Source organism: Saccostrea cucullata, unplaced genomic scaffold (genome assembly GCF_032062105.1).
Source record: "Saccostrea cucullata isolate Sc308-1 unplaced genomic scaffold, CSIRO_AGI_Scuc_v1 ctg74, whole genome shotgun sequence".
NCBI classification, from domain to species: domain Eukaryota; kingdom Metazoa; phylum Mollusca; class Bivalvia; order Ostreida; family Ostreidae; genus Saccostrea; species Saccostrea cuccullata.
The window spans coordinates 23,458-48,551 of NW_026934212.1; the positions used below are offsets into that span (position 1 = coordinate 23,458).

General features: G+C 33.9%; 1 protein-coding gene across 1 annotated transcript in view; it reads right to left on the reverse strand.

Annotated features, from left to right (window-relative positions):
- Positions 1–556: 556 nt before the first annotated feature.
- Positions 557–25,094, reverse strand: part of LOC134240146 (uncharacterized) — a 28,308-nt gene continuing 3,770 nt past the window's right edge. Inside the window, exons 5-9 of the mRNA XM_062722247.1 lie at positions 23,341–23,371; positions 17,997–18,139; positions 12,351–12,416; positions 1,454–4,229; positions 557–1,363 (exon numbers count right to left, since the gene is read on the reverse strand). Of these exons, the coding sequence (XP_062578231.1) occupies positions 2,356–4,229; positions 12,351–12,416; positions 17,997–18,139; positions 23,341–23,371 (2,114 nt within the window). The 3' untranslated portion in view covers positions 557–1,363; positions 1,454–2,355. The remainder of the gene's footprint in view (positions 1,364–1,453; positions 4,230–12,350; positions 12,417–17,996; positions 18,140–23,340; positions 23,372–25,094) is intronic.

Here is a 25,094-nt window from a genome sequence, read left to right on the forward strand (position 1 = left end):
AATCAGTTCAGTATTTTTCTTAAGTTTAGAAATAAAAATGGTTTGGGGGGGGGGGGGGGGTGAATTGAACAAACTTGCATTTATGCTTCCTAAAGATGCTTTTTCGAATATATTCCAATGTAAAACTACATGTAACACTACATCAAAATGATTCCACATGTTTCATATTTTCAAGCACAATGGTTCTTGAAATTTTCAAATGATGCCGTCGGCTCATGTGAGGTAAAAAAAAACCAAACATTCATTATTAAAGCTAGCACTATTCCTTCGCCAAGCATTCCACACTTTGAAGTGAAAATTGTGAATCTTTCGGAGACCTTTAAAACCAAGGTCACGTGTATGCGTTGGCACAATCAAGAACCCTGACTGCCTAATGGCTCGAGGGCTGAATAAAGGTATCGTATTTGGTGACTCGCCTATATGAGGAAAATTCTCAACAGGACTTAGAACAACATACCGGGTATGCAATCAATCGATCAAAAGTTAATTCTTCTCGTTTACGTTAATATTTAAGAAAAATGTTAAATTTGTTGTACTTTAATAACAAAATTTTAACTAATTTGAAATATGTGTGCTATGACTTGAATTATTATAAAAGATCGTATTTATACTGAAAGGAAAAAGAAACGCAGGGTAACACGATATGCCAAATTTTTTTGACCGCATTACCAAAAATTACGAAAAGTGGTCAAATAAGAATCTTTTAAGTATTATAGACGATATGCATCTCTTGCAATCTTTTTACAGTTGACGGAAGTTCCGTGGGGTCTGACCTTAGTATGGAAAAAAGCAACAACAGGTTGCTGTGTTGTTGTTGCTGTGCAGTTGCAAGTAAAATTTTCTCCCATATAACGTCTTAGGCGTCGTCAAAGAGGGCCTTGAATAGTTTCCAATCAACCGTAACGATGACACGTAACAAGACCAAGTTAAGATTGGGTTGTTCATCCTGCCATCTGTTTCATCGCCACTTTACTACCACAAAACTGCTATGAAAAGAGTAGACTATCATAATCATTACTTTCACCATAACACTGAAAGAAGCCGATTGCGCAATTTGGATTTTTGAGCTGTCAACTTTACGTTGGTGTTCCTGTCACTGGCGCATGCGCGAGTAGTTTTGCCTATTTTTTTCCCGCGTGTTTCCCTCTGGCCAAATGTAGCCTGGGTTTGTCAAGACTTTCTCGCAAACAATCACATTTACCCATTCGACGTGTCTCCGAAAACTCCATATTTTTCTCATTGAACATCTGTGGGACTAAGAGGCAGATACGGTTCGAAATGCCCAAGGTCTCTTTCAACTAAGGTCAGCCTTGTTGAAAAGATTGAATAATATCCCTATTTAAAGGATACACACACTGATGAACTCCATGCAAAGGACACTCAAGGCTGTGATTGATGGGGGTGTGTGTGTGTGGGGGGGGGGGGGGGGTATCGTCTTATGAGTTTCAATAACTCATGAATTATGAGGCAAAATCAAATGGGATTTTGGTTACATTTTCATAAAAGATGATTTTTAACGTTAGATAGGAAAACTAGAGAATACATAAGGAAAAATAAATTTATTTCACCTTAAAAGTTTACCTGGCAGGCGTTTTTTTCCCTTTCAGTATATATACACCACCATTATATTTTTCTTAAGCAATTGATTTGATTACAAATCAAGCAAGTTTACAACACAAACAAAATTAACTGACAGAAGAGTTGTATTTTATTATATGATAAAAACCTGTAATTTTAAGAAATAAACAATATTACAATATATTGCCAGGGCATTAATGAAATTATATTGAATCATACGGATGTAAATATTGATATTATCTAATTAATTTCCATTATATGATATGTGGCATTTACCACCAGGAGAAATTTTCAAACACAACACAGTAACAGTGACCAATAATCAATGTTGGTTACTTCCTTTGAGAAAATACATGTAAAAAAATGTGTTCACTTTATTTACCCTGACCTTCTCAAATGATAAGAGTAGTTGAATTGATTAAAAATTGAGTTATATAATGTATACTTCTATTTATTTAAATTTAGATCTAAGGTCAGATCAAAATAACTAGAAAAATGCCATAGAATCAGGGCTCTTTAGTTTGCAGTGTAGAAAGGGTTCTTTACCTCTTCAAAACTTCTTTCGCACATATTTTGTCTTGTATTTTGTTGTTACTGTTTGTACAGCTGTATTTGTAATCTGCGTGATTAAGGAATAAAAAAAGAAACAAATACCTATAGTATATACATATATCAACTTCACAAAAAAGCACATCGACTGTGTAATTGGTACTTGTACATGTACAACAAAAACCATCGTTCAACAATACAATACTTTTTCATGGTGTCTGCATATTTTCACACAGGTGTATCTCCCGGAGTCGAATCTACAGAAATTTGGCTCCGTTGTGTTGTTTCCTCATTATTTTTTTCCAAACCCACTTTTTTGGAATTGGTCTGTTTTTTGTCAAGGGAAACTTTCTTTTTCTTTTTCTTCCTTTCAAGTTGTTTACTGTTTTCTGCATGCTCATTTGGATTAAAATCATTTCCAGGTAAATTTACCTCAATCGAATCTGGAGAAAGGTTAATCTGAGGTGATTGTTCTATATTACTTTGGGTTTCTCCTTCTTTAGAATCTCGTTTTTGAGAATTCGACTCCTTTTTTCCCGTTGGTATTTTTTCTTTAATTTTCTTTTCCTTGTGCTTGCCTTGTTTACATTCCTTCTCAGAGCGAATCAGACTATGATCTTTTCTACCTGCATTGGACTGTGCATCTTTCTCTATGTTCTGAGTACTTTCCTCCGTTATGTTCGTGAGTCTACTTTTGTCAGATAATTCTATTTGACTTTCATCACCAACTGGTAGGATTTTCTGTAAAGGGTCAGGTCTGGCTATAACTGATTCTGTAAGTACCTCTCTCCACATAGTAGAAAATGTTTTATGTTCCATAAAGACATGTTGAGACCAATCAGGAATAGAATAGCCTTTAGACATATCTTCATGAATTCTTTTTGCCAAGTCTTTTATTGCATCAATTGGTATGATGACTGTCCCAACTGGGTCATTTGGCATCAAACCTTTTGCTGAATCTTCATATATTTTTACTATCGATTCTTTTATCCAACATCTTTTAAGAAGAATTTCAATATCAGCAATTCTAATTAAGAAATTGGCATTTGTGGTCTCTGTGAGAAACTTCAGCACAAAACATAACAGTGAATCATGACAGAAAACAAATAAATCATTTTCTTGGTACAAACAACCCTTTAAACCTTCATTCTGCCATAACAATACTTCAATTCTCTCAATGTCCTTTAGACATTCAGATCCATACTCTTTACAAACATTTTCATAAATGGGACGAATCACTTTGCTTGTAAAATCACCTAGCTTAACTTTTCCCCCTTGAAGAGCTGCAAACATGAGAATACAAAAGCTATTCTTATCATCCTTTGATATGCAAGTCAACCAGTTATGTAAAAAAGTTCGCAAAATCTTTGAAAATTCATCCCTGAAAAAAATTGTTTTTCCCGGCACTAAAAATCTATTTGCACAGATTAAATCAATAATTACCGGTAAAGAAAAGTCTTCATCACTTTTCACATCTTTTGCAACTGCATGTTTGATTTCGTTCCTTTGATTCCTTCTCTCTTTTGCCAACTTTTCCTCATCAGATTTCGTCCTAGTATTCATGGAAACTTCTTTAGTCTCATGATACTGTAAGTGGTTTTTAATCATATGTTGCAGCACTTCTTTACTAAATGATTTGTTTTTTATGAAGAACAAACTGTCTTGGCAAAACAACTTTTGATCTGACAAAAGATCCCTGTATGCATTCCATCTATCGTCTTGGACTGTAAAAATTATTCGTATTCTTTTGTTTTTTAAGCAATCTTCAAAAATATGATCAAATAATTTTGTATCTTCTTTAAATTTTGAAGGGTAGTACATGTAACGATCTATCCAATCATCCATAATTATATATAAGAATGTGTTTCCCGTTTCAGGTAATGCTGTCAACTCATGCAGTGTTTCGCAAAACTTCAACTGGGACAGTTCTTTCTTCCCACATAGTTGTCTTGCAAGTTGGACTGCCATAGAAGTTTTACCCGATCCTGGTGGACCAATAAGAGTGATGTGGCCTTTTGTAGACAAAAAACCAACAGCATCTTCATAGCATTCAGGCCGGCAGAATACTTTGTTCTCCAAGTAATTTATAGTCTTTTTAAATCCTGTAAAAGCATAAAAATTCAATATTTTGTATATTTGAATACAGTCTTCAATGGCCAATGTGAGTGCTAAAAGGAGTGTATGGCTGTAAACATATCAAAGGCTTTGAGATATAGTGTCTGAAAAACATCAGTAATAACAAATGCCTGAATTAAACTTCACTGGAAGTCCTTCAACATAAATTTTAGTGTGTTGCTCAAAATGTGGCATAAGACTTATTGGATGTTCTTTAACGAGATAATTTATTTACGTTCTGTCGCAGATGTACAATTATAATTAGTACAAATTAGTATCTTTTATTATGAAATTCTATTTCCTTGTTGTTTTTTTTTTCATTTTCCGGTGAAATGAGGCTTACTTTAGGAGTTTCTCCAAAGAAAAATTCAGAATGTTTAGTCAAATGACTAAATGTGAATTTATAATTAACAATCGAAGTCTTTTTGAAAACCTGTGTGAATTACACACGTTTTAACAAATACTATAAATTTATCCATAGGGCAGTTTTGCTAAAACAAGGTTCATAAGTTATTGCCTGACGTCACGGCGTCAGGCAGTATAAGGATTGATATTTACAAGATCCGAAAATGTGCGGCCATATCTAAAGAGCTAGATTTTGTGAAAGCTGATTTTTTACAATGGAATTCTTTACCTGCATTTTAAAAGAAACAGTTTTCAGAAAAAAGAAAGATACTACTGATGCGAAATACTGCAGTGTTTACTTCCTTTAATCTTTTTGCATGAAACAGATTATTCCATATGATTTGCCGCTTCATGTCCGTGTATCCTTTTTTCTGCATTTCTATACTACTGGATCAGTCCATTTATATTCTACGAAAGGGGTGAATCGCTCTTTTCGCGCCACTTAGTAAGCTATCTTCGCGCCTTTTCCTTGGATTGTTCTATTGTATAAATGGGTGTGCTAACTTCCATGGAATTAATTAATGTTTGTCCTTTTAACCTCCTTCTAATGCTTTAGAAATTCTATCTACAAGTTTTATACCATTCTTTAAAACAACATATCGTATACAATTAAAACATTTTAAAAGATGGATATAATTAAAAACACATTTTGTTGGAGTGTATTTTCTCCTCTGAACAGAAGTAAACAGTAGTAATGTGTGTTCATGATTTTTTTTCTTAAAAGGGGAAGGGGTTGACACTATCATATAATACATGATATATTGAGAATGAAATAAGTAAATTCAATTGTTAGGCTTTGTAGAAAGAAATATCCAAGATTATTCACTACTTTCTTATTTATCGTGTGCATCTGAACAAAGACATATAATAGATCATGCATCTGGAGACGATGGCTTGAACTGCGTTGTTTATTATTATTGGACTCATCCATTTATGGAATAAACCAACCGCGGGATCGGTAAACAAATTAGAAACATCATTTCTTTAGTGTTACATGTACATATACCATGTATTCTGATATATCCATCTTTTAAAATGTTCACAATGCGAGATTTGATAACACGTTTTATAATAGGTGTTACAATGTAGCCTGGAATCAATTTAGATCCAAGGGCAGATCACTCCCCTTGCAGAAAACCAAAGAATACTATAAGAATACCAACTCTTTAGTATGCAGTGTAGAGATGATTCTTCTACAAGTTCAGTAAAATCAAGATTTCAATTTTATAAGGTTCTCAAAATATAAAGTTAGGATATTTTTAAACTCACAAAGTATTGCTCAAAAGGGTTATCACTCTTCATGCAGATAAATTGATTTAGTCAGGCAAGCTTTTTAAAAAGCTGTTACTTGTGCTACATATTTTTTTGTTATACCCTTATAAATAGCTTTCTATATATTTATTATCATTACTAAAAAAAGTCCAACAAAAGAAATGAATATTACATCAGTCTAACAATTTCACTATTGACCGGCCTGCCGGTGTAACGTTGATATTTGACCCGGGTTGAAAATTTACCGGGGGGTCATTTTACAACGTTGAATACTGAGACCAAAGGTGTTGAATTTAGACCTAGTCCGTTGAAAATTGAGCGGGGTCGTGGAATTTTATCCTGAAACCGGTTCTAAATTCAACAGCATAAAAACATATTTGTGACTTGGTTTTCACAACTGTGATTTAATCCATAGGCGTCGGGAATGGGGGAAGGGGGCTAGGGATGCTTAGCCCCCCCCCCTTAGAAAATTTGAAATAATTTTTTTTATTTCAAATTTTCAGTTTCATTTTCAAAAGTTTCAAAAGTCAGTGACATCAAAACGTACATTTTTTGTACATTCTAAACAAGCATTCCTCACGACAAATTCCAAACTATACATTTTTGCATCATAGACAACTGCTTTCTCAATAAAAATAGAAATCGGAAATTTTAGTATCTTTTGATAGGTTATCAACGAAAATCACTTTGTGAAAAAATCACCCTGATTCTACCTAAATTTATCCTGAAGTTGATATTAAAGATTTCCATCCCTAATAGGGCCAAATTCTCTACCCTTAAATGTCCGTCAAGTACATAATACTCTGATATTATATTAAAGCATTTAATTTATAGAGGAAAAGGATTGCCCGCGAGAAAGTTTCAAAAATTTCATGAATTAAGCAGTAGTTAATTAACATATATTGCATTGAAGTCTATGAGGAAAAGCATTTTTTTTTTCAAAATAAAAATTCAGATAATTTGAACATCAATTACTCCTGCGGTGGAAAGATGTATTGAAACATTAAAAATAGAATGACAATTGAAAGCAATTTTATTTTTTTTAACCGGCTAAATTTTTTTGAAATTATTTTTTATTAATTAAAAAAATGGGAAATAACTCCTACAAAAATTCAAGGTCATAAATTAAGAAAATCCCACTTTATATATTGATAGAAATAAATGGGAAGCATGTCTAAATAAACCGAGAATTCAATGCCTACTTATCTATAATGTATTCAATTTCATTGACTTTGTTCTTATACCTTAAAAGGAAGCTGGAGTTCCTTATCTACACCGTTTTTGCAGTCTTCGGAGACCAATTCTTTCCTCAAAACTTGGAATTTTGATGGGCACTAATTGTGCTCCTTTATTGGCCGACCTGATTTAATATTCTGTGAAGCAGAATCAGAATATATTTTTAAAAAAAAACTTTACATGACAAGAAGAAAACCCTTGCTGTGGGTTTCAACTCAACAATTAGATACACCGATGACGTATGATCAAGTAACAATAGTTACTTTAGTTCATATGTCGACTCAATATATCCCAGTGAACTTTAAATTTCAAAGTCACCACTGAATGTGCCACAACTGTTTCATGTTTGGATGTTTTACTGACTATGGAAGATGAATGCCAACTGAAACTATAATGTTTAAGAGAAGAAATAATTTCGTCTTCATCTTTTCCAAAGTTAATTTAAGTTTCCGTATTTGTAAAGTAATATTCCGCTATCACCTGTTTATGGCATGGTGGGTTAAACGTTGCATTATTATACTTTTTTGTTTTTCGAGAATGTATCACCTTTAAGTTGTAATTCTACAGTACCGACCAGACCCAACCTGACACCAAAGCAGTCCCAGAAAGCAGTCCCCAGGACTGCTTTGGGACCGCTGTGGGACTGCTGTGGGACTGCTCTGGGACCGCTATGGGACTGCTCTGCCCCTGGGACTGCTTTTTGGGACTGCTTTATTCACTCATGTATGAAAAAGGTTCTCAGTGACATGATAGCTCCGCCCCCTTGTGTATTCTGATTTGCAGGCTCCCTGTTGTTTTGTTTTCTTGCAGCAGAGATGAGTTTAATCTGTGTAATAAGCAAGGAGTTCTTACATTCTTTTAATAAGTAGAGATGCTTATAGTTAATTAATATTTTCAGGGACTGTATACTTACACAAAATAATGTGTAGTTTAGAAATTTAAAAAAAACAAGAGGCTTAGGGGCCACATCGCTCACCTGAGCAATTGAAAAAAGCACATATCAGATCAGAACTGAAAGTTTACTGAGGGCGGGGAGGGGGGGGGGGGAGGGGGCTTGAATTTTAACCCCACAGGGGGTCATGATTTGAACAAACTAGAATCTACAATACCTGAGGATGATTCCCTATGAATATCACTAAGCATGGCTTTGAAGTACTTAAAAAGAAGATTTTAAAAGGTTTCCCTATATATTCCTATTTAAAACTTTTATCAGCCATTTGGCCCCACCCTACCCCCGGGTGTCATGATTTGAAGAAACTTGAATCTACACTACCTGGGAATGATTCCACACGAGTTTCATCTTTCCTGTCTCAATGGTTCTTGAGAAGAAGATTTTTCCTATATATTCCTATGTAAAACTTTGATCGGCCATTTTGGCCCCACCCTACCCCTGGGGGTCATGATTTGAACAAACTTGAATTTACACTACCTGAGGATGATTCCAAATGAGTTTCATCTTTCCTGGCCAAGTGGTTCTTGAGGAGAAGATTTTTAAAGATTTTCCCTATATATTCCTATGTAAAACTTTGATCGGCCATTTTGGCCCCACCCTTCCCCCGGGGGGTCATGATTTGAACATATTTGAATCTACACTACCTGAGGATGATTCCACATGAGTTTCATCTTTCCTGGCCCAGTGGTTCTTGAGAAGAAGATTTTTAAAGATTTTTCCTATATATTCCTATGTAAAAATTTGATCGGCCATTTTGGCCCCATCCTACCCCCGGGGGACATGATTTGAAGAAATTTGAATCTACACTACCTGAGGATGATTCCACATGAGTTTCATCTTTCCTGGCCCAGTGGTTCTTGAGAAGAAGATTTTTAAAGATTTTTCCTATATAATGTAAAACTTTGATCGGCCATTTTGGCCCCATCCTACCCCCAGGGGTCATGATTTGAACAAACTTGAACTTACCCTACCTGAGGATGATTCCACATGAGTTTCATCTTTCCTGGCCCAGTGGTTCTTGAGAAGAAGATTTTTTAAGATTTTTCCTATATATTCCTATGTAAAACTTTGATCGGCCATTTTGGCCCGACTCTACCCCCAAGGGGTCATGATTTGAACAAATTTGAATCTACCCTATCTGAAGATGATTGCACATGAGTTTCATCTTTCCTGGCCCAGTGGTTCTTAAGTAGAAGATTTTTAAAGATTTTTCCTATATATTCCTATGTAAAACTTTGATCGGCCATTTTGGCCCCACCCTACCCCCGGGGGTCATGATTTGAACAAACTTGAATCTACACAACCTGAGGATGATTCCACGTGAGTTTCAGCTTTCCTGGCCCAGTGGTTCTTAAGAAGAAGATTTTCTAAAAATGCTATTAGTTTTTCTCTAATTCATAATTATCTCCCCTTGGAAAAGGGCGTGGCCCTTCATTTGAACAAACTTGAAATCCCCTTTACCCAAGGATACTTTGTAGCAAGTTTGGTTGAAATTGACCCAGTGGTTCTTGAGAAGAAGATGAAAATGTGAAAAGTTTACAACGACAACGACGACAACGACAGACAACGGACAAATTTTGATCAGAAAAGCTCACTTGAGCCTTTGGCTCAGGTGAGCTAAAAAGTTGTTAAATAAGGAAGTCATATCCCTAAAAATAAACTACATCTTTATGAGAAAAAAAAGCTACATGTGGGCCTTTTTTTATTATTTAATGTAAAATTATGTACTCAAAATTTGCATTTGTACTATTTAAAACTAATCATTACAGTTAGATATAAGATTTTTTCATTGAAAAAGCTACACGTTTTACAAGGACAACGCTTAAAAAAAAGAGTATTCCATGTAACCCTCAAATTAAACCTAACAATTTATTAAATGACCATGAAATCAAATTAAGCTACCATTCTTTCGTAACATAAACAATGTGAATAATCATTGGGGAATTAATTAATGAATTACCGGTAGCTTTTAATTTATAAATAAGTTATTTATTAAAAAAAACCATTTGAAAATACCGGAAATTGTGATTTATTTCTCTTTTATTTTGCTAGTGTTTACCTGGCCGATTAATGTTTATAAGATGGTATCAACACCCATGGTTTCAATCGCATTTGGGCAGAAAATCAATGCATGTTATTTGGGTATTTGTATCAGCGTTACACATCATTGAACATGCTGGTAAACAATGACCCTAATTTCAATTTATGTAATGCCAAAAAAAAAATGTGATAAATGAAATGTGATAAATGAAATTTAAACTGTTTTGGAAAATATGCATTGTAGACGCCTTTTGGAAAATCCCTTATCACATTCAATCACAGGGCCGATTATAAACCATAACGACTCTTCTTCTTTCTTTCGAGATTAATTAATTTTGAACATAATCGGAGGCTTCCATTTTGGTGATTCACAATATACACTCTAACATTTACAAATAAAACATTTAAAACTGAGTTTTATAGAACTAGAGAAATTAACAATACTTAAATTGACATGTCAGTAAAAATAACCATGACTGAAAAATAATACTTGGCAAAATTAACAAAGAATTTTTTAAAAGCTCCAATACTTAAGAAAATTCCTTTAGAGTATCCCAATGGTATGGAAATTGTCCATATAATGATAAGATCTGTTTAAAGCTTATTCTGGTGGAAAACAATTAATTCACGTTTAATTTTCTGTATAAAAATAAATATAGGAACCAGTATCAATCACAGAAGAATTATTAATATACCCGATAATTGTGATTAAATATTAATGTTCAGTGTAATTCATATCAATGTATGTTCATGTAGGTGTGAAAGCCTTCTTCCTCCAATAAATATCATAATTTCAGTTTTTATGCCATACTGTTCATAAATGACCTTCGCGTATATGTAAGGATTCCTGGCATGGTTCATTCTACCTATTCCCACTTTTTGAAAATCATGTAGAAAAAGGTAAGATTTTATGTGGGAATAGGTGGAATTTTGTGAAAACAAATAATTAACTATGTTCTTAAATTTAAATCTAGAATGTTTTCGAACAACAACTTTACTGCATTTAAACCAAATAATTATCAACTAAGAAAGATAAAATCATCGAATAGGAATGGCAAAATCAGCGAATAGGAATCGCATGTTTTCAAATATGAATGACATCGAATGGGAAACGCATGTTTTCGAAAAGAATTTTATATTATGATATAGGAATCATATTGTCATATTTCCTCCAATGGGAATAGGAATAACAACTTATCAAAAAGGAATCACATTGTATAGAATAAGAATAATCTCATTCTCAAGTTATGCTCTGAAAACGATCAATTTTTCAGCCGAGGCAGGCTACTGACAGATAAGTTTGTTACAGGAATTTCACAAACCTTCTTTAAAGTCAGCATGATCATGCTATGATCGCTATGTATATTGATCTTTTTCACAGATATAACCTATCATTGGATTCATTTTGGCCGAAATGTTTCATTCTAATTTTTGGGCTTTTAATATTGTTCATTTTTATACTGAATTTGAATTCTGCTCAATTACTAGGCACCTGATTTCCAGGATTTTACTTTATGCCCTATTTATAGTTATCTATGGATGCTATGGATTTTAGAACGTATTTTCAAAAAATAAAGTTGTCATGCTTGTGGATAACTGAAATCGTGTACTGATCAAAATGTACATGGGATGATAGGTTTATTTTTGTTATTCTTGAAAAGGGAAAAATAAAACCAAAATATAAAGATACAGTTACTGATAAATCCCGTAAAACAACTTCCCAGTTCAAAAAATGTTCAAACTCTGAGGTGGGGTCAATATTCAACATGTTGAGATCATCAGGGATAAGAAAATATTATTAAGCTGCTGAAAAATGACCCCATGTATAAATTCAACGACTTTAGGTCTCAATTTTCAACGGAGAAAAATCACCACCGGTTCAATATTCAACGTTTAATAATGAACCCCGTGTCAATTTTCAACTCGGGTTACATATTTAACGTTACACCGGTCCAACATAAGAATTGTTAAACTGCAATGTCACTGCTACGTCACGAGTAATTAATCATCGTTCAATATCAGTGACCAGAAATAGCCGAAGTTAAGAGCTGCAAGAGTTGTTGCTACTAGCAAGGAAGACGGGAAGAGTATGTTTTGTGTTAAATAATTTTCGTAATATAATAAAAATATAATTAATTTTGTTCTTTCTCATTTATCATTGGAGCTAAAACAAAATATTCAACCACAAAAAAGTTTATCTTACTCCAAGGAACTGTATTCTGATGAAGAAGGCGCTGCAATTCAATGTCATTTCCATCACTCATTGTCCCTAATAAATAGGAAAATAAAAAAAAATAAATATAGAAAAGTCTTACATTAACTATCTAAAGATAATATGCCAGAGTATCAATTAGAATACTTATTCATAATAAACAGGAACCAAATATCCATACTATGAAATAAATGCAATTTCCACTACACAAAACAGAATATTTAAATATCTAATTTTGAAATGGCCCAGTTCTGAATCTTACAGAAATAGCTCCACGTATATACTCCAAGAGGTACATGAAACAAGCTTTCCCAAGATGCAACATTTGTACATTTTTATCATATAGGGCTTGCAGGAACCTGGAAATGTGCTAATCTAAAAATTTTAAACTATAGGAACTCATCCAGAAAATGTAATTCAAATCCAGCATTTGAGGTTCAAGAGTGTCCTTTCCAAGATGTATCATCCATGTAAGTTTGGTCAGCATTGATCTTTTAGTTACCTATACTTGAAAATGAGACCTACTCCGAAAACTTTGATAGTCTGGTCACTCATCAAGATAATACAACTCGGATTCAGCTTCTGTTACAATTTAAGCCTGGTACATGTAGTGTGCATCATTATAGGAATTCATCAAGGGTATATTTACAACTTTCAGCAAGGGGAAATTTCCCCTGAATATTCCATTATTCCCTTTTGATGACTGTAACTAATTCACTTACATTAATATGCTCAAATATTTTTTTTCTTTTGGAAAATTAAAGAAAATGTTCAGATTATGTGAATATATGATTTTCATTTACTATTTTATGCTCTCTATGTATCATCAATGCACGGTCAACATAGGCTTATGTAGTTGGAAATGAGACCTGTTCCAAACATCTAAAGCTGGTCACTCATAGAGAAGGATATGGAGATAACGAACAGTATTCGATATCAAAGTCTATAAAACAATACAAAATAGGAGCAGAGCAAACAGGGACTTCCAAAACATCAGAGGTGGAATCAGGTGTCATGGAGGAGTGACACACCCACCATGTGCTTCTTGTCATGATAGGGAAATAACGGAAAAATCCGTTGTCAATTCAGTGTATAAATAACGGACTAACAATCAGTATGAACAACGTCAGTCTGCATTTGACTCAATGATAAATTGTATTTGCTGACAAGGTCATTATATCGACCATAAAACTTATGAAATGATAACTTTAAACGAGACGGCTGATATTCTTGTTTCATCAACTTGCTTGTCAATAATTTACCTCGTTTTAGAAATTGTTCATATGTAGAGCATGCTTTTGCCTATCGAATCAACTGAGATATATACACTCCGTATGCAGGTAATGAAGGTATATTGCTGCATTGGTAAGGGAAATTGACGATACAAAAGTTAATCACATTTGTCATACAGCTTGGTTGTTAGATTAGCATTGTCTTTTTCAAGTAAAATATCCAAGTATGAAACAGATGTGTCAGACTCTGTGGTATTTTTTATCTCAAGCTCACCAGGATATATCGTATCAACGTAGGAATGGAAATTACCATTGTTAATTGACAATACGTCGTCGATATATCTAAATGTCGAGTTGAAGGCCACAGCAAGTGTTTCCTTCTTTTCACGCATAAGATTTTGCGCAAATTCTGCTTCATATGAATATAAAAATAGGTCTGCTAACAACGGAGTGCAATTAGTGCCCATGGGAATTCCAATAGATTGTTGGAATACCTGTTCACCAAAAACCACATAGATATTATCAATCAGAAACTCGAGCATCTTGTTGAGGTCAACTTCAGAGTTATTGTGTGTGCAATCAGAATGTGTTTTAACAAAATGATTTTGCAAGTGACCAATGACCAGGTAAGTAAATTTACGAGTTCCATTTTTAGCTGTCAATGATATCAAAAAGCCTGTACTTTAATTTATCGTTGGGAATGGTTGAGTATAAAGTTGAAAAGTCGTAAGTTTTTAAGCTGTTTATTTTGGTAAAATCTTGTGATTTCAAATTTGTCCAAAAGATCTTTGGAATTTTTGAGTATCCACATCTGATTCACACCACTTCTTGAATATATTGTTGCACAGTACTCTTGAAGTTTTTCCTTCACTACTGTCAATATCTTAGTGAGGAGTAACGAAAGAGGCTTGGTTGAACATTTACTGGAACCCGCAATGTATCTTTGTTTGCAAGGATTTTTATGAAGTTTGGAAATCCAATACATATAGGGTAATTCAAATTCTATTTGGCTCTGTGGAATATTAAAAATATTTAAAACTGACATATGATTTTGAAGAATTTCCTCCTTAGGAAAGGAAGTATAAGTATAAGTATGATTACCACTTGTATAATTAAATCCAAGTTCCTCTAAAATACAATTTATATAATGAGCCCTAAAAATGAAGACAATGTTGTTACTTGATTTGTCGGCAGGGACCAATACGTACTGATCATGTAATCAATCTTTTTGAACACAGAAGGATAGATGGTTAACATATTGCCCCTCAATCTTTTAATACGCGACTTTAACATTGACCTGATACATTTAATCCATTCCGACAAGGTGTCAATGTTTTCTTTTTGGTATCTGGCCAATTGTATGGCGTAATTTTCAACAGAATCCATAATATTTATGAAATTCCGACGCCAGTTGAAGGATCGGGGTTCCCTCTAAATGGGACCTTTTAAAATAAGTGATCTAAGAAAATATAGGTCAGATTTAGCATCAGAAACAAGTCTGGTAGTGTATCCTTAGTTGTATCAAATCTTCAAGTTGGAAAAATACATGTATTGGGCATATAATTACTAGGAAATGAAACCTGCACCAAAAACTTAAACCTGCATGGTTACCCATCTGGAAAATATAGGATAGATCCAGCCTGAAAAGCGATTCTAGTAGTGTAAATTCTTCAGTAACAGCACTTTGCTTGATTGCGCATGAAAAGGCTTCACATAATGATTACTAGTATATTAAGGATAGATTGGATGTTTGATTTCAATGAAAGCAATGATACTTTGCAAATGAAATACAGAACCCAGCAACACCACTTTCAATACTAAGCAATCATGCTGAATGATTGTTCAAGAGAATGCAGTAAACATTAACAAGAGGCCCAGGGGCCACATTGCTCACCTGAGCAATTGGCTAGGAAAAGGCACATGTCAGATCAGAACTGAAAGTTTACTGAATTGGGGGGGGGGCGGGGGGGGGGGGGGGGGGCTTGAATTTTACCCTTTAGGGGTCATGATTTGGGCAAACTAGAATCTACACTACATGAGGATGATTCCATATAAATATCACTAAGCATGGATTTGAAGTAGAGGATTTTAAAAGGTATCTCTATATATTCCTATGTAAAACTTTGATCGGCCATTTTGGCCCAACCCTACCCCGGGGGTCATGATTTGAACAAACTTAATCTACACTACCTGAAGATAATTCCACATGAGTTTTATCTTTCCTGGCCACGTGGTTCTTGAGAAGAAGATTTTTAAAGATTTTTCCTATATATTCCTATGTATAACTTTGATCGGCCATTTTGGCCCAACCCTACCCCCTGAGGGGTCATGATTTAAAAAACTAGAATCTACACTACCTGACAATGATTCCACATGAGTTTCATCTTTCCTGACCCGGTGGTTCTTGAGAAGAAGATTTTTAAAGATTTTTCTCATATATATTCCTATGTAAAACTTTGATCGGCCATTTTGGCCCCACCCTACCCACGGGGGTCATGATATGAACAAATTTGAATCTACACTAAGTGAAGATGATTCCACATGAGTTTCATCTTTCCTGGCCCAGTGGTTCTTGACAAGAGGATTTTTCAAAAATGCCATTAATTTTTCTCTAATTCATAATTATCTCCCCTTGGAAAAGGGAATGGCCCTTAATTTGAACAAACTTGAATCCCCTTTACCCAAGGATACTTTGTAGCAAGTTTGGTTGAAATTGGCCCAGTGGTTCTTGAGAAGAAGATGAAAATGTGACAAGCTTAAAACAACGACGACGACGACAACAACGACGACAGACAACGGAAAAATGTTGATTAGAAAAGCTCACTTGAGCCTTCGGCTCAGGTGAGCTAAAAAAGAAGTCTGTGAGGCAATACTCACTAGTAATACCCCGCTCTGATGTGCATATACACTATCATGATAATATACACTAGTTCAGTTACGAGCATATGCACAGACTAATAGGAAGTTGACATTGGATTTATACAAATTTAAAATAAATCCCTCCATACGGCATGCCTCAGCAAAGAATATGCTAAAATTTCAAGCATCTGCGATGAGTAGTGGCTAAGAATACTGTGACCAAATGTTTATGTGGACAGACACACATTGTTTCTATTGTTATCCCCAAAAATTTACAACAAATAATAACTTGATAGTCATAATTATTCACTGTTAAGGGACTTAACCCACCTCTGTGGAATGGCTAAAGTTAGCCGATATTTAACCACTGGATAGCAAAGTTAACCAGTGAATAAATTTTGAGCAACAGAATTTAGCCAATGGTTAAAAGTTAACCGCTGGATAAGATAATTAACCAGCGGTTAACGCTAACCAGTGTTTTGAGCAACCCAATCCTGGTTGTAACATTAAAACTTCTCACTATTCACTCATTTGATATAAATTTACTATGGAAGCCATTTTTTTGGTTGACAACTGGACAAATGTAATGCATTGTGGGATACTAACCAGTGGTTAAATCACTTAACCACTGGTTAGCTAACCAGAGGCTAATTTTATTTTGAGCAAAAAACATTTGACCAATGGTTACATATGTAGTTACCCTGTGGATATAGAATTTAACCAATGGCTAACTTATCCAGTGGACAAATTTAACCTGTGTTTTGAGCAACCCAGTCCAGATGGACAAACACTCAAGGGTAAAACAGTATACCCCCCTCTCTTTCAGAATGGAGGTATAATAATCACATCTGGACAGTCAAAGCAAATTATAATCCTTTTAGTGATAATATTGATCGCTTTATAGTATAATAGTTTCAGAGTATAGCTTTACCTTTATCATGCCAGAAATTTTTACAAATGTATTAAAATTTACTCCATTCAGATTACTAGTAATTCGGTCAAATCACAACAAATACTGTAAATGCATTATATTTAATGTGTACAATATTTGGCGGAAAGTGATTTTTGAAAAAGTTAGCATAAGTTTGATTAAGCACATTTCTTAATGTTCTTATTAATGTATATATGTTTAGGACATTTAGCATTTACAGTAGGATACACGCTTTATCAAGGACAGAAAACAGCCAAGTGTTTCTGGTGACTACAAATGCCCCACTGGTGAACAATCATTCAGTATGACTGGCTAGTGTTATAATGTTGAATTCTGTATTTCACATGTTAAGTATCATAAATTTCTTTCAAATCAAACATCCAAAGAATTGATGAATGATATGGTAATCAATCAAATTTTTCTTCAGTTGATCAAGCAAACTGACATGCTGTTACATGTACATGTATTAGAATGATACACTGTAGTAAATAAATCATTCATGCAAGTTTATCTAGTTAAGCATATAAATGATTGATATAAATTGAATCAAACAGAATCTGTTTGAAGCATTCTTAATATTATATTCGTTTTTAATTGAAAAAACTTAAAACCAACCTTTTCTTCTCCAGCAATAACATGCAACTCCAATAATAAGCAGCAGTAAAAGAGGTATGGTGACAGCTGGAATAATAATGTGCAATTCGACTGAAAACAGTACTGTAGATTCACTGTCTGTCCTATCAGTACTGGTTTTTCCTCTGGAAAATAAACCCATTCATACATCTTATTTACAAATAACTTGAGGTGTTCAAATATTCTTAATATCTTGCACTATGAAAACAAAAGACCCAATGGCTAATTGCTAACATGTGTTATTTACCTTTCACTCATTAATAATATCATAACTTAATACAGACCATGCCATTTCGTAGCCATCCTGGTAATTAAATTTCATGATTTTACTTAGTTTATAGGACTTTATAGGTCACCTGAGTATCACGTAACAACTTTCATACTTAATTAAATACCCAAGAACAGAGAAGATTTTCAAACAAATAATGCTTTTTACGGTCTTCCGTCTTATTATTTTTCTCGACAACTAATGGATAGAATTAGATGAAATTTTCAGAAAAGATGTTTTGAAAGATAGTCTTGAAAGTTCCAAGAGATTTTTTGGAAATTCCTTTAATTTTCTGGTGCCAATTTTCAGACCATTTTCCTAATTTTACAACTTGTCCACGGATAATCTCAAGAACGGTTAAAGATATCAATGTGAAACTTTCAGAGATTATAGATGGTGATCAATACTATCAAGGACGCAATGTTTCGTTCGTCTTCAGTACTTCCGGTCGCAACCGGAAGCCAATTCAAAAACTCCCAATTTTTCAACTTTTGTTTTTCAATTTTTTTTCTTGATATTGGTTTGATTATTAGAGACTCTTTCAAGAATACTTAATATGTAATTTGTTCTTGAATCGATATAGCCAGTCTTGAGATATTTGCATTTAAAAATTTGAAGCGGCGGTTCCCAATAGCGTAATGGTTACACTGTAGCACGTTGGATTTTCACGCGGGTGACCCGGGTTCGATCCCCAGTATGTCCGAAATTTTTTTTTTAACTTTTTTTGCTGGATTTTTCATTTTTTATTTCAGAATCAGACGGAAGACCTCTCGTTGCTCGCAACGAGCTCGTATCTAGTTCACTATATAATCTAATTAGCCCCACACTAGCACCTAAGAACCCCTGATCCCGGGGCCATGAATTTCACAATTTTTGTAGAGGACTCCATGCTTACTACAACCATGCAAACAGTTTGACTGCTTGATTGTTCAGGAGTAAAGAAGATTTTTAAAGATTGCATTAAGTTTAGTGGTTTTGGCCTCACCCCTCAGGCCCCAGGGAGACAGGAGCCATGAAATTCACAAATTTGGAAGAGGCAGCATTATTCAACATAATTATGTACCGGTATTTGGTTTGTTTATTAAATACCCAGGAGCAGAGAAGAAGATTTTCAAAGAAATAATGCTTTTTCACTATATAATCTATATAGCCCCGCCCTAGCACCTAAGAACCCCTGACCCCGGGGCCATGAATTTCACAATTTTGGTAGAGGACTCAATCCTTATTACAATCATGCAAACAGTTTGACTCTTTGATGGTCAGGAGAAAAGAAGATTTTTAAAGATTGCATTAATTTTAGTGGTTTTGGCCCCACCCCTCAGGCCCCAGGGGGGCAGGGGCCATGAAATTCACAAATTTGGAAGAGGCAGAATTATACAACATAATTATGTATTTGGTTTGTTCATTAAATACCCAAGAGCAGAGAAGATTTTCAAAAGAAATAATGAATTTTCACTATATAATCTATATAGTTCCGCCCTAGCACCTAAAGATCCCCTGACCCCGGGGTCATGAATTTCACAATTTTGGTAGAGGACTCAATGCTTATTACAATCATGCAAACAGTTTGACTGCTTGATGTCCAGGAGTAAATAAGAAGATTTTTAAAGATTGCATTAAATTAAGTGGTTTTGACCCCACCCCCAGGCCCCAGGGGGGCAGGGACCATGAAATTCACAAATTTGGAAGAGGCAGAATTATACAACATAATTATATATTTGGTTTGTTTATTGAATACCCAGAAGCAGAGAAGAAAATTTTCAAAGAAATAATGCATTTTCACTATATAATCTATATAGCCCCGCCTAACACCTAAGAACCGCTGACACCAGGTCCATGAAATTCACAATTTGGAAGAGGCAGCCTTATTCAACAAAACTATGTACTTGGTTTGTTTATCTAATGCCCAGAAGCAGAGAAGAAGATTTTCAAAGAAATAATGCTTTTTCACTGTATAATCTATATAGCCCCGCCCTAGCACTAGAACCCCTGGCCCCGGGGTAATGAATTTAACAATTTTGGTAGAGGACTCAATGCTTATTACAATCATGCAAACAGTTTGACTGCTTGATGTCCAGGAGTAAAGAAGAAGATTTTTAAAGATTGTATTAATTTTAGTGGTTTTGGCCCCACCCCTCAGGCCCCAAGGGGGCAGGGACAATGAAATTCACAATTTTTGTTCCCCTTCACCCATAAATGCTTTATGCCAAATTTGGTTGAAATTGGTTCAGTTGTTGCAGAGAAGAAGCTGAAAATGTTCATATGTTAACACATGATGCACAAAGAACGACAAAAACAGATAGCAATACGTCACCTGAGTTTACTCAGGTGACCTAAAAACGCAATTAATTTTTAGCAATAATAAATTTTAGCCATCTCAGCACCCTCGCTAAAAATGCCAAAATTAAATCCTCACTAAAAATTCTACTTTTACAGTAAATTAATTTCTTGTTGTAGCCCATCTAGATCTGCTCTTGTAAAAAAGATTTTTCAGACACTTAATTTTTTGTCATAACTTATGCATTGACCATTTATTGTGGTCAATCAGAAGGCTGATTTTTTCATGAGGAGAAGGGTGGGGTGGGGGGGGGGGTTCAGGTGTTTATTTTTTTGATTTCAAAGTTGAATCTCTTTCAAGTATGACAGCTTTTCTATAATTCTTGCTTTTCAGTTTTTGTGTTCTGAAGATTTTTAAATGGGACTTTTTTTAAATTGATTATTGATTTAACTATTTATTGAAGTTAAACCTTTGACTACAATTTGCCTTTTGTTTGCACAATAACTCCTTTATTACAATAATATTTCATGCCACATTTAACAAAAAAATTATCCTTTTGATAATTAAGAAACCCAAATAAGGAATCTTAAAAGGGCAGATTACTGACCACTGAAACATACTATACACATATTGATGGTGGAAACTTTTATCAGAAAAGCACACAAATTGGTTCATCTTTGTTTAAACTCGAGGTCAATATTTGAAATGTTTAAAAGTGTCAACATATTCTTTTTACTCTATGATTATGTAATTATCAATAAGCAAAACCCATTTTTGAACTCATCAAATTGATTTTAGCAATTCAAACTTACAAAATGTCAACTGTAAACATTTGATGTGTATAAACAGTCAGGGGCATAACTTAAACAAGTCATTTTCAAAAATAACTCAAATGAGTTATTTTTTGTCTCAATTAGTTACTTCTCTTTGCTATGACCTACTTTTTCCCAGCCTTAGTAACTTAAACACGTTATTTTTCCAAAATAGCTTCAATAAATTAATAACTTGTTTAAGTTATTTTGTGTCATTCCTCCCTAACTTCACACCCCGTGCACCAAAGGATTTTGCTCATGCACCAAGACAAAAACAAATGTTTGACAAATTAAACCTTGCTCAAAGCAGCATAAGTGTTCATAGTCTTGGGAAAAATTGGGGAAATTTTTTTTATTTAATGATAAAAATTCGACATATACACCATGTTGATAAAATTACAAAATAAGGAGTAAAATGCTGTTTATCTCCACCTCCTAACTAATTTTCCATTGGAGTCGGTGCATTCCATCTAGTTTTACATAATGGAATCCCAAAATGCAATGCATATTGACAGGAAACACAAAATTTCCAAGGAATCAATGTTCAAGTAGGATATAAAAATAACTTATTTAAGTTATTTAAAAAAAAAATTATGTGTGTAAAATAACTTATTTAAGTTATTTTTTTATAACTTGCTTGAGTTATGCCCCTGACTGATAAACCTGCTGGCCCATTCCTTGCTCCAGTAACCATGATTAGAACAAATATCCATATAAATGACACATTAGACTCAATTACTTGTATTTGATTATACTCTGTTGTTCTTTAGATGAACATTTTTGATAGCTAGATTTTACCCTGTATATCCATATCTTAATTTTTTATTCCTTAACAAAAGCACCTTCAAGCCCTTAGGGATCATATGTCACAACTAAACTTTTTTATGCCCCTGTGATTGAAAATTCAGGTGTATATAGTTTTTGCCCCCATCCATCCATTTGTCTGTTTATCTGCAAAACCTTCAACCTTGCCCAGTACTTTTGACTGGTTGGGGCTATGGCTTAATTAATATTTCACAGGTGTATTTCTTGTGACAAGACCTTTCTTTACCACAAAAGTTGATCTGTTAACCTTGATGTTGGTGTTAGGGCTTTATTGATACTTCACATGTGTATTAATTGTAACAAGGCCTCTTGAAATATTTTTAACCTTCTGACCTTGACGGAACAGTTTGAGCAGCTTTGTAAAAGAACGTTAACCTGGGCCATAACTTTTGAACAGTTAGTACAAGGGCTTTCATACTTCACAGATGCATTCTCTGTAACAGGACTTTCATCGGATACCAACAATTTTGAATTTTTGCCTTGACCTTGGAGTTTGACTTGGAAATTAAAAACTTCAACACTTGCAATAAGCAGTGATATGGGGGCATCAGTGTTTCAAAAACACATCTTGTTTTTTCAAATCAGATAACATTCCTGATCTTTGACTTGATTGGCCTTACGCTTGTCATGATACAATTTAAAACAAATATGTACAATAAAAACACATAAAACCTTTGAAACAGTTAAGTTTCAATTATACATCTACATATTACAGCGCTCCATCAACCCTGATGATTATAGGCTGGCCCTGTGCAAACGGACCTCTAATTTTAATATAAAAAGTATATGAAAAAAAAACAAAAAACAGCTAAGTGCCATGGAAAGTATTAATAAACTAACTGCTATTGTAAACAATTTACATTGTGCACGAAAAAGGTGTATATCTATATATATATTTACATTGTGCTCTAATTAGCTCTATAAATAATTATAAGAGTAGTAATGGTACATAGCTTGGGACCAGAGTTCTGAACTGGTCCAGAGAGGCCGCTGCTACCACAGTGACTGAGTGTGGAAGAGAAATATATAGTCAAATGAGAGACTCTTATGATCATGATGCCCAAAATCCATATGAGATGTGCATTCTTTTTTAATATACTTAAAAAAAGATAATGAAAATAACTATGTGTCAAAAATACTTACATTATAAGAGTGTTGTTTAGACAACCAGGATCTGTAAAATTGATAAAAGGATTGATCAACATGTTTAAAATGGAAAATAAATGTCTTTGCGGCAAGTTTGGTTGAAATTGGCCCAGTGGTTCTTGAAAAGAAGATGAAAATGTGAAAAGTATATGACAATCCCAAAGACAACAATGACAGACAACACACAAATTTTAATCAGAAAAGATAACTTGAGCCTTCAGCTCAGGTGAGCTTATAAAAAATAAAGAAAAAGAACAAAAGCAGAATATTTTGGAACAGTTTTTCAATTCAAAATAAAATTCAAAAAATTTTACTTTGCAAGATTTAATCAAGTTAATGATTATGTTTGATCTTTAAAAGTAAATGTTCGACAATGTATTGAAGTTAGCTATTCTGATTGCATATAAAAAGTTTCAAAGTGAATCACATTTGACATAATCATTCACTTAGGTATTGCCCAATACACTCAAACTTTGAGATGAAACTTCAGTAAAATACCTGACAGAAATTCAGAATAAGTAAAACACAAGTATTAAAGTTCAAATCTTCTGCATTCAATAGTTCAAGGATGAGAAAAAATAGAAAACCAAGGCTCATAGGCCACATAACTACCCTGAGCTTATACTGTATATACTCGCCTATAAGTCAGTTTTTTTGGGAGTTAATCTCAGGTCCAGAGCTCTTTGTTCAACTTACAGGCAAGCTATCAAAAGAATGGTATTATATGAGGTCAGCCCCCTGATAAATAAGCTAATATATATATAACCGACTTATTGGCGGATTGATTTATGGGCAAGTATATACAGTAATAATTATGCACCCCTCTTCTGGGCCAAGGGTATATGATTAGAAAAAAAAATGAAGCTACAATAACTTTAAATGCTTCCATACTGTGGCTTTAGAACTGGTAGAAGAATTTCTTTCAAGATTTTTTACTATATGTTTGATTTTCTTTTGTGTCACTGGTCTGCTCCACTTGACATCATTGGAACTGCTTTGAATCTACACTAAATATAAAGGCTAATCAGGCTTCCATATAAATAGGACTCAATTTTTATGGCTATGCTGTTTTTAAAAAAAAATATTTTTTCAAGTATTTTTTTCAATGAACTTGTACATTATATACATAACTTTGATCAATCAATGTGGAAAAACCCAACCACTATGATTTGAACAAACTTGAATACTACCTGAGTGAGAATATTTCCAGACACATGTACATGATGTACAGGCAGGACCATAAATGCCTTAGTTGTTCTCAAAAAATAAGCGCAGCTAATCTTTCCTCTCTAAACAATTCATACAATTTTTTGTAGAAAAAACCATTAGAGCAAAATTTTAATTCAATAGTATCAACTTTATCCAACAAAAAAAATCCATATAAAAATATACTTAAATTATGTAGCCTGTTTTGTATGATTTATGTGATAAGCTGGAAATAATCAAATTCAGAAGGAAGCTGTTAAAGAGAGTTGGCATAATTTGGTTTGGTTAATCTGATTATACATGCACATTTGGAAATGTACTAATGGTGAAAACTCTATATTACTAAAAATATTTCAATGCTTTTTTCTATTTTTAATGTTTTCAATTTAGTTTAATCAAGGAACCTGAGGATGAATATTCAAGACAACAAATTGAATGTAGTACTAATTCAGGTATTTGACATGAAGATGCATTAATGTACATATGCTTCCTTTAACAAATCATGAACAAAATTATATAGAATTCATGATTGTCATAAATTAATA